The sequence below is a fragment of the Acromyrmex echinatior genome, chromosome 18 (genome assembly GCF_024713525.1).
Source record: "Acromyrmex echinatior isolate Ae372 chromosome 18, ASM2471352v2, whole genome shotgun sequence".
In the NCBI taxonomy this organism is placed as follows: Eukaryota; Metazoa; Arthropoda; class Insecta; order Hymenoptera; family Formicidae; genus Acromyrmex; species Acromyrmex echinatior.
The window spans coordinates 5,944,363-5,961,016 of NC_141869.1; the positions used below are offsets into that span (position 1 = coordinate 5,944,363).

The following is a 16,654-nucleotide window of genomic DNA, read 5'->3' on the forward strand; positions in this document are numbered from 1 at the left end:
ATAATAATTTAATTTTTGTTATGTTATACTAGTTGTACAATACATAACTTTATATTATATTAGTTATATGTTTAGTTAGAACTTTGGGTCTGCTGAAAATTATATATGAAAATTGTGTTTTAAAAAAAATCAATGTTCTGTCAAACTGTTACTGATAACATCTATTAATTTAACGATGATAAAAGGATTGATTTATTATTTTAATTAAAGACGAATATTTTTAAACAGGACAAATGGGCAACTATAAAAAAATCACGATTTCTGGAAATTCGCGCCCTTTAGAATAGTGAAATATTGATTTTCTCACAGAAGGTGGAGACCGTGAAGAGTGCACACTGCTCATGCCCATTTGCTCAGAATTTCGGCCGTGCTGGCGACACGGCCGAAACATGTTCACCGCGACATTGCCAGCTTGTTATTATCTCTGAGATGTTTATTACATGTTGAGCTTTATCGTTGCTTTATATCGAGATGTAGTCTATAGAAATTGCCGTAAAGGCAGTGTCCGTCATTTCGTGAACAGCTAAAAGAAAGGTAAATTCCTTAACAATAAAATATCCCTTAGAGTTATCTTTTTCGAACAACACCGATTTTCGTAAATTAGCTATCCTTTAAGCTTTATTGAACTATTTAAAGTATATGTTACTGGAAATTAAAATATATATTAATAAATTATTTATATAAAGTTTGAAATATTACATATATAATAAGGTATATATATATATATATATATATATATATATATATATATTAATCTAATACATATATTTTAAAATAGTGGATAGAATGTATAAAAAGATGAACATTGAAAGCAAACGTGATTATTAGTAACAAGATAAGTATGTATCACATACTTATCTTGTTAAATAACAATTTAATTTCTAATAATCGTTTTTATTAATGACACAATTTCAATAATTTTTCCGCTACTTCCAGGCCTCACCATTGCGAATATAATCCCTATTATGATGCTGGGGCGGAAGCAGAGCCTCAAGGGGGAACCCGTCCTGGCCGATTACGGTCCAGAAGAGTCCCTCAATGAGAGCGCTGACATAGAATGGGTCAACAAGGTGAGCGGAAGTATAAATTGACCCAGGGAAGAAAATTGCAAAAATCGAAAATGTCGTTTTCCTTTTCTCACAATCAGATCTTTCCTGAAAACCGCTTTATGTGATTTCAGTTATGGGTAAGACGGTTGATGCGACTTTGCGCCCTAGTCTCGTTGGCTTCCGTTTGTTTGAATACTCCAAAAACTTTTGAGAAAGTACCGTCCCTTCAATATGTTACCTTCATTTGCGATTTGATAGTCACGTTTCTGTTCACTGCCGAGATGATCGCTAAGATGCACATACGGGGAATATTAAAGGTAAAGTCCCTCTTTATCAAAGAAGATACAATTGAGATACTTGATTACTTTGAGAAATAATTAAAAGTTTTATTATTATGACACCAACAACATTATGAAATGGCGAATAAAATTTGTACGCACTTATAACAACACATTTGACATAGACTAGAATGAAATTATAAATGGCATTGCAGAGGGATAAGTCTTATCTGAAAGACCACTGGTGCCAATTTGATGGGTTTATGGTGATCTTTCTCTGGTTATCTGTAATTCTGCAAATGTTTGAGATGCTGGGTTTCATAAAATTTAGTTACGCCTCGATAGCGCGGTCACCACGGCCGCTGATCATGATACGCTTCCTTCGAGTCTTCCTTAAATTTTCGATGCCCAGAGCCAGAATCAATCAGATCTTCAAGTAAGGATATTGATGTAAAATTGATATGAAAGACTTATATTTAAAACGAAATAAGAATAAGATATCACAAGATACTATCATATACTACAATTATTAATTTTATTTAATTTATTTAGTTTACTAATAATATATATGATTTATATTTAGACGCTCGAGTCAGCAGATCTACAATGTAACACTTTTCTTCCTGTTCTTCATGTCTCTTTATGGTCTTTTGGGTGTACAATTCTTCGGCGAACTAAAAAATCATTGCGTGCTGAACACAACTGAACCTAATTACATTACGATCAACAGCTTGGCTATTCCTGACACGTTCTGCTCCACCGATCCAGAATCTGGATATCAATGCCCCGAAGGAATGGTCTGCATGAAGCTGGAGTTGACCAAGTATATTATAGGCTTCAATGGATTTGACGAGTTTGGTAGTAGTTAATGTTAATATTATTATGCTCTTGTCATTCTTCTATATTTATTGGCTTTCATATATATTTACTTTACTTCATATTATTTTTCTAAGAATATGTAAAGCTAACTAATTTGTTACATATTTGTTAACTGGAACGAATTTGTTACAACTTTATGATTTTATCTTTCTTATACATCGCTTATATTTTCTGTATTTCACATTCTATATTCTTATGTGATAATAATTATAACAGCTTCAAAGATAGTAATAAGATTACAAATTATAATTTATCCAATGCAATTTATCGAAATTTTGTCGACTTTTATACACCGCATATAAGTATTTTTTTAATGTAAAGATTTAATAATTTTAACATTATTTATTAGTTAAAGTAGTATTCAAATATTGTTAAGTATTTAAAAATATCTTATTGTCTGGAAATTTGATTCTGAATTTGAATTATTTAGCTACCAGTATCTTCACCGTATATCAAGCGGCTTCTCAGGAAGGATGGGTCTTTATCATGTATCGCGCGATCGATAGTCTACCGGCATGGCGCGCAGTTCTTTACTTCAGCACAATGATATTCTTCTTGGCCTGGTTAGTGAAGAATGTTTTCATTGCTGTCATTACGGAGACTTTTAACGAAATCCGAGTACAGTTCCAACAAATGTGGGGCGTTAGAGGTCATATTAGCAACAGTTCGGCATCGCAGGTCAGTTTTACCAAAGATATCTTTGAAGAAACAGCCTTTACTCTATTTTATTAAAGTATTCTCATTAAAAATATACAGGAATATTATTATTTAAAATTAATTTTAAGCGAATATAATTATATGATTTTATTGATAATTGATGTATATATTTATTTTATTTAATGCAGATATTGACTGGAGACGACAATGGCTGGAAATTAGTGACATTAGACGAGAATAAACATGGGGGCCTAGCCTCTCCGCTTTGTCATACTATTCTCAAATCACCGCATTTTCGTTCAGTTATAATGTGCGCAATTCTAGCGAATGGCATCACCACTGCGACAATGAGTTTCAAGCATGATGACAAACCGAGGCAAACATACTATGACAATTATTACTGGGCCGAGATCGTCTTCACGATATTGCTGGACTTAGAGACCCTCTTCAAGATATGGTGCCTGGGTTTCCGGAGTTATTTTAAGCATTCGATTCACAAATTCGAACTGCTGCTTGCCATTGGCACGACTTTACATATTATTCCGTTCTTGTATCTCTCTGGATTCACTTTCTTTCAGGTTTCTATCTTTATCTAACTCCTCGTCTTTCGCTTCACTTTTGCATTTTTTCTACAGTCTATACTTTTTCCGACTTGTTGTTTATATTTTTTATATTCTTAGCTGTATTGATCTTTTATACTTCTAAAAATTCAAACATTCAAACAATATAAAAAATCTTTAATTTATTATGGTATTTTTATATGGGAAGGTTCTCAGAATAGTTCGGCTCATTAAAGCATCGCCAATGCTGGAGGACTTTGTTTACAAAATTTTCGGCCCTGGCAAGAAGCTCGGTAGTCTCATCATTTTTACTATGTGCCTGCTGGTGATATCCTCAAGTATTTCTATGCAGCTCTTCTGTTTTCTTTGCGACTTCACCAAGTTCGAAACTTTTCCTGAAGTGAGCCGATTATACTTTAACAAATCCTACATTACACGATTGTTGTGACTTAACTCATCAAAATGTAAATTTTCAGGCATTTATGTCTATGTTCCAAATTTTCACACAAGAAGCCTGGGTCGATGTGATGGATGAAACTATGTTACGAACGCATGAAGGCATAGCACCGTTTATCGCAGTATACTTCATTTTGTATCATCTCTTTGTCACATTGGTAATCATCAATATCTCCTTTATGCAATTCAAGTTATGATATGAACTAATGCTGAATTATCTCTTCAGATCGTGCTAAGTCTTTTCGTCGCGGTAATTCTTGACAATCTCGAATTGGATGAGGACATTAAGAAACTGAAGCAATTGAAATTTCGCGAACAAAGTGCCGAAATAAAGGAAAGTTTACCATTCAGATTGAGAATCTTTGAAAAATTTCCAGACAGTCCGCAGATGACGTGTCTTCACAAAGTGCCATCAGATTTTAATTTACCGAAGGTAAATATTCATAATTATTATTAACTCCTTGGTTTATTCTTTAGATATTAAATTTAGAATAGTTTTAATTTTGTTGAAGAATTTTAACATCTTACTCAGGCTCAAGATTATAAAACAATCTATTTCGCTTTGTTATTCAATGGATTGAATTAATATTCGAATTATCTTTTTTAAGGTGCGCGAGAGCTTTATGCGACAATTTGTACTTGAAGTGGAGGACGAAGAAAATGAAGGTGTAAAGAGAATTAATGAAACCTTTGATTCAAAAATTGTGTATAGAAAACAACGCCCGGTGAAAATTTTAAATAATCCACCGAAGGTGAGAAGTGTCGTTACTAATTTAAAGAAAGCTTCTGTTATTTATATCATAAAGTAAGTAAAATATCATTTGTTATTATATTTCTTGAAATTTTCAACTTAAAGATTTAAGTCGTTCTAGTGATTCCAATAATCAGAGGCTTCTCTTGGGAGACTCCGCCATGATTCCAGTACCAGGAAAAGGACTTCTAAAACCGCAAGGTACCGTGAGTGGCACTAAGCAACTTCGCATCGATCCGAAAAAGTAAGAACAAGAATATATAAGATAATAGAAATGTTAATAAAATGAGTAACGAGAATTTAGATTTATAAATTTGAAAATTTTTTTAATGGAACAATTTACAGATTTAATAACAATTTTTTTAAATTACATATAAAATTTTTTCTAAGTTATTACTATTATTACTCTATTAATTATCATCGATTGAATTCTGGTATTCTTTAAGTGTAGTATGTAGTACGAAGATATTTTATGTTTTTACGTTTATTTATCTATGTTTTCCATTGGCATAACAAAAAATAGATCAATCAGAAGAAGCGTCCGAAGTGGATCGATCAAATTAAAACAGACGTACGAGCATCTTATGGAAAACGGTGATATAGGAGGAATAAACAGAGTTAGTTCATCGAGCAGAAGGCCGCACGATTTAGATATCAAGTTGCTACAAGCTAAGAGGCAACAGGCGGAGATGCGAAGGTACCGAAATTATTTCTGAAATTTTTAAGATTTTCATAATCTTACATAATCTATTCTTTCATTCCAGAAACCAACGCGAAGATGATTTGCGAGAGAACCATCCATTCTTCGATACGCCGTTGTTTGCGGTACCTCGCGAAAGCAAATTCCGGAAATATTGCCAGTTATTCGTCTACGCGAGGTACGACGCGAGATTGAAAGATCCTTTAACAGGCAAGGAAAGGAAAGTGCAATACAAGAGTCTACAGTAAGCATCGCGAGATTGAAACATATTATCCCGTCGTCGTGAAGCAAAGAAGCCAAGTTGATAAATTCTATATCTCTTCCAGCAATTTCCTTGGTTTAGTGACCTATCTCGATTGGGTAATGATATTCATCACAACGTTGTCGTGCATCTCGATGATGTTCGAGACACCACGAAAGCGTGTAATGGAGACGCCGGCGTTGCAGATCACCGAATACTGTTTCGTTATTTGTATGAGCATTGAACTAGCGTTAAAAATCCTGGCGGATGGTCTGTTCTTTACACCCAAGGCCTACATCAAAGACGTTGCCTCTGTGTTAGATGTCTTCATTTACATTGTATGTTTAGTATATTGGAAATATTAAATTCTATTGGGAAATATTTCTTTTAATCTTAATGAAATGACAATAATTATATGTGATAAATCATAAATAGTTCTTAGTATATATTAGGTGTAGTAAAAAGAAATCCATTATTTTTCCAATAGATGGCTTTAATCTATTGGAAAAATAATGGATTTCTTTTTACTACACCTAATATAATATATAATATTGTATGCACATTGTCGCAGGTAAGTCTCATATTCTTATGTTGGATGCCAAAAAGCGTGCCGCCGAATTCTGGAGCGCAATTGCTGATGATATTACGGTGCGTCAGACCGCTAAGAATTTTCACTCTTGTTCCGCATATGAGGAAGGTCGTTTACGAACTGTGCAGAGGGTTCAAGGAAATTTTGTTGGTAAATATCATTCTTGCTTCACATATTACTTCTAGAAATAATTAATCTGAAAATGATGTGAACGTAATGAAACAAATTAACAGACAAATATTACTTCATTCAGGTATCAACATTATTGTTCTTGTTGATGTTCATGTTCGCGAGTTACGGAGTGCAACTATATGGCGGTCGATTAGCGAGATGTAACGATCCCACGATCTTGAAGCGCGAGGAATGCGTCGGAGTATTTATGAGAAGAGTGTTCGTGACGAAGATGAAACTGCGGCCAGGGGAAAACGAGAGTTATCCGTCCATATTAGTACCGCGTGTTTGGTATGCGTAAATCGTGCAATTCTAGGAATTTTACTCATTTACATTTCCTTTAATTTAGATTAATTATAATGAACTAATGTAAGAAAATACGCTTATTTTGTACACATTTTTTAGGGCTAATCCTAAAAGATTCAACTTTGATAATATTGGTGATGCTATGATGGCTCTATTTGAAGTACTTTCTTTCAAAGGCTGGCTTGACGTACGGGATGTCCTTATTAAAGCTCTTGGTCCCGTGAGTCATTATTTTTTTGACAGAATAACAGATTATGTTGTTTAATATAGATGATCTAATCACTAATCACAAAAATTACAAAATTTGAAATTGAATAAGAATATTATTTCTTCGTCATATTCTTCTATCTTATTGTATCTTTTTTTAGGCTCACGCTATCTATATACACGTTTATATTTTCCTCGGTTGCATGATCGGCTTAACATTATTCGTGGGTGTGGTGATCGCGAATTACTCTGAGAACAAAGGCACTGCTTTGCTCACGGTCGATCAAAGACGATGGTGAGATGTCGTATATTTCATCAGTAAATATCGCGATCTCTAGATTACGAGTTTTTTTTTTCTTGGGATATAGGTGCGACTTGAAGAAGCGTCTGAAGATCGCTCAGCCGCTGCACTTACCGCCTAGACCGGACGGCAAGAAGTTCCGTGCTTTTATCTACGATATCACGCAGAACATTTATTTCAAAAGATTTATTGCTGTCATGGTACTTGTGAACAGCGCTCTTCTGTGCGTTTCCGTGAGTTGAACAAAGTAATATTCGGATACAGAGATACGTGAGATTCGATAGATATTTTTCAAGGCCGATTATTTCCTTGATAATTGAATTACAAAAATATGTATTAATTTTAGGAATATTATTAATTATAATAAGTGTATTGCTTGGAATTGTGTAAAATTGTGCTAAATCATAATTCTTACGCGTTATATAGCGGATATAACGCAAGATTAATCACAAAATTAGGAAAAATAGTTTTATAGACTAGCTTGACATTCTATTTAGTTTTTTTACGGATTTATTAACATTGCTAGAATCAAGTATTTGATCCATATTAAAAGAAATATGCAATTTCAACGAATATCGTAAGAAAATTTTTCTTGAATCATTTGCTTCTTGCCAGCCATCATTAAACCAGTAAAAATAAATATAACAGCCTATATACACGAGCCTGCTCGTGTTTAATCTGCTATCTTTCCTCCTTTTTTATCCTGCTCATCTGAAGTGGAGACTCGAAGAGGAACACACAGAAGCTCTGGCTATGGTCTCCACGATTCTGACACTGGTGTTCCTTGTGGAAGTAATTATGAAAAACATTGCTTTTACACCGCGTGGTTATTGGCAATCCAGGAGAAACAGGTATGATCTACTTGTGACAGTTGTAGGCGTTATCTGGATCATCATACACTGCACTATGCAGGTACGCTCGTCGTCAAGAATCCTTCGTCGTATTTTTTCTTTGTCTATCGTCGTTCATTTTCATATTATCATGTTTTATTATATTGATCTCAGAACGATCTGTCTTACGTAATTGGATTTATGGTCGTAATCTTGAGGTTCTTCACCATTACCGGTAAACACACCACTCTCAAAATGCTAATGTTGACGGTTGGTGTGTCCGTCTGCAAGAGTTTCTTCATCATATTCGGCATGTTTCTTCTTGTTTTCTTCTACGCGTTAGCCGGCACTATAATCTTTGGCACGGTGAAGTACGGAGAAGGTATAGGAAGGTAAGAAAAGTATATACTGTCTACGAGATTTTAAGATATAAAATATACGCGCAATATTTAATATAAATCTTCCAATATAATCTTTCTAATATTGAATTCTTTTTCGCTCTATTATAATATTTCTTTATCTTGCTCTGCTTTCGCTTGATATATCAGAAATAATCTCTTTGCAATTTAGACGCGCTAATTTCGAATCACCGGTTACCGGCGTGGCGATGCTCTTTCGCATAGTGACGGGGGAGGATTGGAACAAAATTATGCACGACTGCATGATACAACCACCCTATTGCACGCCGGCGGATAATTACTGGGAAACGGACTGCGGCAATTTCCACGCTTCTCTAATTTATTTTTGCACTTTTTACGTCATCATTACTTACATCGTCTTGAATCTTTTAGTGGGTATGTATGCAATATACTTGTACATACATCAAAGAAGCTTACACAAAATCACGTTGATTAGATTTTAAAAAATCACAGCTATATTTCTTCTCTTGTCTTAGATCAGACAAAAAAGGAGATTGTTTAACAGAAAATATTCTATTATATAGTGGCTTCAATCTAATTTTTCTGTTTAATAATATATATATATATATATATATTTTTTTTTTTTAATTAGATGTCTACAGAGTAATTTAAAGGGAATAAAACAAAGATTGAAATTTTTTCTTTTCGAACAGCTATTATTATGGAGAACTTTTCTTTATTCTATTCAAATGAAGAAGACGCGTTATTATCGTACGCAGACATAAGAAACTTTCAGAACACGTGGAATGTCGTTGATAATCATCAGAAAGGTGTTATACCGGTGAAGCGGGTATGATTTTATCGCGAATCCGTGTTATATTAATAAAATAATATAATTCTTAAGAAGCAAATGCTGATGTTTGCGGATTTCAGGTGAAGTTTATCTTGCGATTGTTGAAAGGTAGATTGGAGACCGATCCACAAAAGGATCGCCTGCTTTTCAAATACATGTGCTACGAACTCGAACGATTGCACAATGGCGAAGATGTTACCTTTCACGACGTTATTAAGTAAGTTTCACAATATGGATTTTAAATATTAAACATTTATAGCTTGTTAAATAAAATTTTTAGATATTTGAGATTTTCTCAGATCTTCTATAGGATGTAGTTTCTTCTTTATTAGATGTTTTAAATATTTCAATTCGTGAATTTTTCACTTATATTTTACAATATTCGAATATATTACAATGTTTTCTTAATTAAAATTTTTTAGTATGTTATCGTATCGCTCAGTGGATATAAGAAAAGCGCTCCAATTGGAAGAACTTCTCGCACGGGAAGAATTCGAGTATATAATCGAGGAGGAAGTGGCTAAGCAAACCATCAGAACTTGGTTACAGGGCTGCCTGAAGAAGATACGAGCGGTGAGGATGACTTATCTGAAATCGTATTAAGGAAATAATTTTTTTTCTTTGCAGAAACAAAACAGTCTTATTGCCGGTCTTCGCGCTACAAATAACGCGGCTGTGCCACCTCAAGATATAGAGAAGGGTAAAGAGGAGAAAGGCAAAGAAGTTAGTGTTGATCGTGAAGAGGAGACTGAAATAAAAGTGCGTCTTATTTCGCACTTTATTTGCTTTATTATATTCCAAGCATTTCTTGTAGAAAAATGTGAATTGATATTTTTATATCACAAATCAACGATATCCAATAGTAACATTTTAAAAAAATTGTTAAGTATATCAACTTCTATATTTATGAAAATTAAAATTTGTACCATGATTTCACTATGATTTCAAAAAAGTAACAAAAATTATATAATTTGATGAAAAAAGTTTATCTTGTTTTTAACTATTAGGACGTCGAAGCTCCAAAATACAGGGCCAAGAAACCGATAGTGCTTCCAAGATCGGACAGCATAGGAAGTGCTTCGGGAAGAAAATACCTAGCACCAACTTTATCGGATCCAGCATCCGTTCGATCCGAGAAGGATAAAATCGCAGCATCGAAGAAGAGAAATAGCAGACCGCCAGGTAAGCCGAAATAATCACTTGGCTTTCAATTTACTATACTTGGCGTACAATGTATCATATTAATTATCTTTGGCGTAGAATTATTTCGGATTATTTTTTGTAGCAATGGTGAAAAATAATTTGCATCATTTGACGGAAAATACGGAGCAAAGCAGGCAGGCGAGGGAGGCGTTGAACAACAAAGCAACCGCGCCTAAAGTTTCTAGCGTCATGCTGGAAGTTCGAGAATGGTGGAAGGAACAATTGGCTTATAGCAGCGAGTCCAGCGAGGACGAACTCTGAACTTTTCAAAATCATGGACGTAAATTACAATCCTAACAGATTGTGAACTGAGGATTCCTACTTTTAGCAATTGTAAAGACGAATTCTTAATCTACGAATTTTGTAATTCAGTGAGGATGAAGATCCAAGGAGAAATGTGGTATGTGCCTAATAATTTTAATCACTCGCCCAAACTCGAGGAACTTTAATGCGTTGAGCTCCGATCGCAATTCGTCACACCGCCATATTAATATTTTACTACGTCCAAGACAGTGTGCATAGAGTGAACAAAAACGTTCAAATCTTTCGTTCCATCGAAGCTCATCGTGTTAGAAGAATCGATTTCCTACCGGAAGAGAGAGAGAGAGAGAGAGAGAGAGAGAGAGAGAGAAAGAATTATAATTATCGAAACACATACTCGCGACATTTCGTATCGAATTCGGAACATCACTGCCGTATGTCAAATCACTCATATAAAAATGCTTGAATCCTTGAAATATCAGTTTGTTAAAAGATTTCGATATGTGTTTTGAAGAATTTTTTCGTACATCATTCGCGTATTATCATTCATGCATTATCAGCTAGTTTTAAAATGTCTCGAGATAATTATAATTGTATGTAATAAATTTTGTACGACACGAAGTTGATCATTGTGAGAATTAGTAGCTAAAGTCGATTATGATGTTATTAAGGGCAACTGTGAGTACAATTAGCATAGGATTCATCGTAGATATTTTTGTCGTGAAAAGGGTACTATTCTATCTGGAAAAAAAAAGAAACGAAAATGTTAGGACATTGCAGATCGTCGATTCTTTCCTCCTTACAACAAGAATACGTCCCGAAGATCTGTATTATAGATCTACGCGATTAATTTGATATTGACAGTTATAAAAGTTTTAGCATGACCGTTGATGTTATTATCTCTGTTAATTAATTAATATAGTAACGCTGTTACGGGTGTCGCTTTACTGAACAGGAGGGTTGTGCAATCAGGAGAATTATTTAGCGGAGGGCATAATTTATTTTGAAACGCGATTGCGTCGGCTCTCTATATTGTGTATGTTGAACATACAAGAGATAAATGGAGCATTTATATTAAATATACGACTGTCGTAAGTTTTTGTAACGAGACGATGTGCGAGTAGGTCGCAAGTAAATTTATGAAACGAACCTTTAGTGAAACGCGATCGATGTTAGCGCAATAATACGCATACGCACACACGCACGATGAATGTTATGCATACACATATATTTACAGAAGCGGAAAACGGATTTAACGTTTTGAGCCGCATTACGTTTACTGTAATGAATGTTGATGATTGTTGCTAGTTTATGTGCCAATGTATTGTCTTATCGAGTATAGGACAAATAAATGTTATTAGATATCATTATTCATAAACATATTATTATTTGATTCCTAGCAATAATTATAAACGGTATAAAAAAATATTTGTCCAGAAGACTCGCATAAATTATAACAAAAAATTAATCATTCATTGTACTTATAATGAATGATTTCTTGTTTCTCATATCTAATCAATTATAGCGAGTGATTAGGAATTTTATCTTACTTGATAAATAGTCTAAAAATATCACTTGCTTCGGTTATTTTTTAAAACGTAAAAACATTATAAAAACGTTTTATATCAAGAAGATAAGATCTTCCACCGCCATAATCTGATTTGCATCCGTCATAGTGTTAATAGCGGCATTAATTTCATCGGATGTGAAGTTCAGAGAAAGTGTTGTGTTTAGATAATCGATGACTTCTGTCTTCGGAATATTCTGAACCCTGCGTTCTTGGAACAATTTGTTAAGTGACGATTTGAAGACCGCAAGTCTAAAATTAGAAAGAAATTAATATACTTTCTCTGCAACTTTCATTATTTTTTGTTTTAACAGGCACGTAACAAAATAAAAATATAAAAATAACATGTTGAAAATTTAAGGCGTAAAGAAAGTCACGCGAGGGAAAGTCATTTAATTAACGATTATATTAATTTTGTCATTACGTAATAATTATATAAATAAAATTTATATAACTATTTAATTAATGATTCTATTAATTTATAAAGCATAATTAATTTAACAGCAAATTACCTTTTCTGCGTGATTGTCGCAGTCGCTGTTTGAGGAACGGTGGGTGTTTCGGAAACGGAAGATTCCGGATGTTCGGTTTCCGTGCTATGCGACTCCGTGTGCGTGCTGGTTTTTTGTGACCTGGTTATTCTTGTTGTTTGTTCAATATATTCGTCACTATCGTATTCGTATGGATCGACTTCACCCGAATCTGTCCTTTTCGCCCTTTTAGAGCGCTTCGCCTGCTTGTTCTCCTCTATCTCGTCTGCAGCCTCCGACGTGTCGCTATCATGACGTCGCCGCTTTCTCTTTTCTTTCTCCAGCACCCGTTTGAAGTAAGCGAACTGTACGAGCTCTATTGCAGCGCGTGCATCCTCGCTTTCCACGTTTTTCGAGAGTCGTGCTTTCGCGTGCGCCGTGGACAACCGAATCAGCGTTTCCAGAGTTCTCGCAGTCACCGGTTGAGTCTGATTATTCGAAAAAAATGTCAGATATGCATCTGTATATTTTTAAAATTTAAGTCTGGAGTTTTTCTTCTACTCACCCTTGCAACATCGGACTCCACCATATCCTCCGATCGAAGTCTCGAGTATTCCTCTGCAATAACGGTGCTGGCTTCTTCCGTGAGTTTAGGTTTCATGCATCGTGCAATGTGTATGTATTTTCTCATGAATTGTATGGTGAGGATCTGATCGCTGAGAAAGAAATTCAAAATATAAGTTTCTTTTTTTCTAAGTATAAAATCTACATAATTAGAGCTTCGTATTGTTATAAGATCAATTGAACCAAAGCTCGTAGATTCAATGTAACAAAATAGTATGATAAAAGTGGATTACTTTTTAGAACGCGTTTGCCCGTGTAAAAGTGGATCGTATTTCTGATAAACTTGCGACTGGGTCTCTTCGGTAGCTACATCATCTGGATTTTTCGTAGTCAACATATCCAACTTTGAGCCCAAGCTCAGAGCTTCCCCATCCTGTTCCAGAGGACTCCTATATCGATGCATTCGGACGACGTGATCGCTAATTATATGATCCTGATCCGAATCAATTATGTCCAGCACAACAAAGAGCAAATCGAAACGCGATAATAGAGAATCTTGCAGGCCGATATTCTCCATGGGAGTTTTATACTGATCATACTGAAAATGTGGGGAGAGCTTTCATTAAATAATATTCATATATTTCTTAAAATCAACTTAATAATTAATATATTAATCTATTTATTAAATATTATTTTATGTGAGTAATTATATATAATTTTTAATATAGAAATATTTGTGCTAAAAGGCGAATCCAATTCAAACTTATTTTTCATAAATTATAGAAATGTATAAGTTTAAATTTTGTCATTAAACAAAATCAGGTACAAATAGCTTTTTCAAAACGATCCGAACTTACTCTCCCATACACAGGATTCGCGGCCGCCAGTACCGAACAGCGCGCATTTAGGCTGGCGTGAATTCCCGCCTTGGCTATCGTAATTCTTCCCTGTTCCATCACTTCATGTATCGCCGTCCTATCAATATCTGACATCTTATCAAATTCGTCGATGCAAATGACACCGCGGTCCGCCAAGACCATTGCGCCTGCCTCCAGTCTGCGTTCGCCAGTCTCTTGATCGACTGTAACCGCCGCCGTTAAACCAACGCCGGAAGATCCTCTTCCAGTAGTTGGAATTGCTCGTGGAGCAGTGCACAACACATAACGTAGTAGTTGCGACTTGGCCACTGATGGATCTCCAATTAGTAACACATTTATGTCTCTGGCATATATCAAAAAGATCCGATTATATTATTATACAATTATCATTAGTGAACACTGCAATGTGCAAAAGCTTACCCTCGCAATCTCGTACCGTTTGGTAAAATTTTCTCCACTCCACCCAAAAGGAGGCACAGAATCGCTTTTTTTATATATTCATTGCCATGTATGGATGGCGCAAGGGACTTGGCGAGAAGCTCGAAGATATTCTTGCAAGGGTTGTTCTTAGCCAATTTCTTGCACATAGTTACGTCGTCATGGGTGATCGCAAGATTAGCTTCCTTACTCAATTGCATTATATTGTTAGCGATTAGAACCGTCCTACATAATGATAATTATTGCGGTGAGTTTCAAGATACATATACGGATTATGAGACTTTAAACTCGGAGACTTTTAATCGGGAAACAATTCTCGATTTTTATCTGAAACATACTTGAAAGTTCCGGTTGTATATCCGCCTTGTTTTCCCGGCAGACATCGGTAGTTTCCAACAATCTGCACTCGATCTCCAGGTTTGCATAAGTCCACTAAATCATTATCACAAATTATATCCACGCTTCGTGGTAATTGACCGGCTGGAGCTTTTTCCGGCATCTCCTGTATAGTGAGTGTCTGATGATCCTTGTAAGTTGACAAACCAAATTCCGTTTCAAGCGGATTGCCAGCTTCATCCTGTTACACAGAAAAATGAATCTTCAAACTAAAAGCAAATATTTCTTTACATTTCATTTAAATGGCAGGAATAATTACAGTAGTTGGATAGATAGCAGAGTGGGGAAATGCTTCCAAGGAAGTTAGATCTGAATAGGCTCTTTCCAGGACTGTTCTGGTCACATCACAGTAATGGACGCTCCTTACAACTTTCGGTCGTACTAATGAACCTACGATAAACATTGTTATTTAAAAAATGTTATTCTTATAAATATAAATTTCATAAAACTCGACAAATTTAACACACAAATCAATCTATTAAAGAAGAATTATAAATAGAATCCAATAAATTCTATAAATAAGTCTGAGCAAAAATTAAATTCGCTTTTTCAGTATCTTTATTTCATTAATGTGATGTTATTCTCATAAATATAAATTTTTCATAAAACTTGACAAATGTAACACGAATAAATTAAATAAATCTATTAATACAAGATTATATGCTCAGACTTACAATCAGAGAATTCTATAATTCTATGTAGAAATTAAATTCTTTACTTTTCTCTACTACTTACATTTTGTGACGATACCCTCTACACATACCAAGTTACCCAGGAAACGAGAAGTAAGTGTTCTCGGTGTGACATGCTTGTTTCCAAAGCTACCTTCAAAAGCTACGAAGAACTCTTTGTTGCTCTTGGCATAATCAGTGTCTATGCTTGAGATATATTGTTTCAGAGCATTCTGAAATGCCAGTTGCTCCTCGAAGGAATTATTCAACAAACTGCAACATAATTGACTCTTATAATTACCCTTAATATTTCACAGTTTACATAATTTATTCATGTTGTATATTGGTAAGAGCTAAAGAGACAAATCTATTATATACCTTGCTGTACGGGCAGGATTTTTTCTTCTTAAATCATTGATGTTTACGACTAATCTGTTTTTATCTTCCTGCATCATATTCTTAACCATAGTGGCATATATGCTTTGGTCTTCCTACAAAAATAACGAGCACAAGGATTTCATAAAAATATCAAGCAAGAGCAAACATCATCTTAGTATAATAATGTGACATTTAATCTTTTAATAATGCCATGTGACTTGTAAGTAAGGATAAAGTTATGTATTTATCTAAGTACTTATATTATTTCTTATAGGGATTTATTAATTATTTTTCATTTATCACACTACATATTTTTTCCATAAGTAAAAAAATTTATTACAGAAGATTAAAATACAATTAAAAATTGTAGCCAAGTAAACACAAATTAAACAACAAATTTTGACGATACTTACCACATCGTCCAGAAAGTCAACATATTCGCGCGTTATCTGCTCTAGATTCTGATCGAATTCCGTATCCATTTTTGTGGTGGACAATGGATACTTATCGCGCTGTAAATTCTCAATAAATACTTAGGAAAACCGAAACCCTTTGAAAGAGAAGCCACTCCAAGCCACCTCTGCCATTTACGCGGGAAAACATATGCAAGCTAAATCGTTGCGCTGAAAAAACCCCAGTCG

General features: G+C 34.6%; 2 protein-coding genes across 4 annotated transcripts; one reads left to right on the forward strand and one right to left on the reverse strand.

Moving 5' to 3' along the window:
• Positions 1-287: 287 nt before the first annotated feature.
• Positions 288-12,021, forward strand: LOC105144823 (sodium leak channel non-selective protein na). Of its 3 annotated transcripts, none has more exons than XM_011054002.2 (29): positions 302-534; positions 937-1,070; positions 1,181-1,366; positions 1,543-1,763; positions 1,911-2,185; positions 2,637-2,884; positions 3,052-3,441; positions 3,632-3,823; positions 3,900-4,037; positions 4,106-4,312; positions 4,488-4,684; positions 4,743-4,874; positions 5,154-5,327; positions 5,395-5,574; positions 5,657-5,909; positions 6,143-6,310; positions 6,414-6,622; positions 6,737-6,857; positions 7,006-7,139; positions 7,213-7,378; positions 7,863-8,057; positions 8,150-8,367; positions 8,546-8,769; positions 9,048-9,184; positions 9,268-9,404; positions 9,610-9,760; positions 9,815-9,946; positions 10,195-10,369; positions 10,473-12,021. In XM_011054002.2, the coding sequence occupies exons 2-29, from the start codon at positions 966-968 to the stop codon at positions 10,649-10,651; spliced, it is 5,244 nt and encodes a 1,747-aa protein (XP_011052304.1). In that variant the 5' UTR covers positions 302-534; positions 937-965; the 3' UTR covers positions 10,652-12,021. The 3 variants fall into 3 exon arrangements, with proteins under 3 accessions (XP_087271516.1, XP_011052304.1, XP_011052306.1); XM_011054004.2 differs by having other exon boundaries at positions 4,752-4,874; XM_087415390.1 differs by lacking the exons at positions 9,268-9,404; positions 9,610-9,760; positions 9,815-9,946; positions 10,195-10,369; positions 10,473-12,021 and having other exon boundaries at positions 288-534; positions 8,987-9,076.
• On the reverse strand, positions 12,019-16,593 carry Mcm3 (minichromosome maintenance 3). The gene is made up of 11 exons (XM_011054001.2): positions 16,427-16,593; positions 16,014-16,126; positions 15,700-15,908; positions 15,224-15,354; positions 14,907-15,145; positions 14,551-14,793; positions 14,110-14,473; positions 13,546-13,850; positions 13,254-13,404; positions 12,731-13,176; positions 12,019-12,470 (listed from the first exon to the last, which is right to left on the reverse strand). The coding sequence occupies exons 1-11, from the start codon at positions 16,493-16,495 to the stop codon at positions 12,272-12,274; spliced, it is 2,469 nt and encodes an 822-aa protein (XP_011052303.1). The 5' UTR covers positions 16,496-16,593; the 3' UTR covers positions 12,019-12,271.
• Between the last annotated feature and the right edge of the window lie 61 nt (positions 16,594-16,654).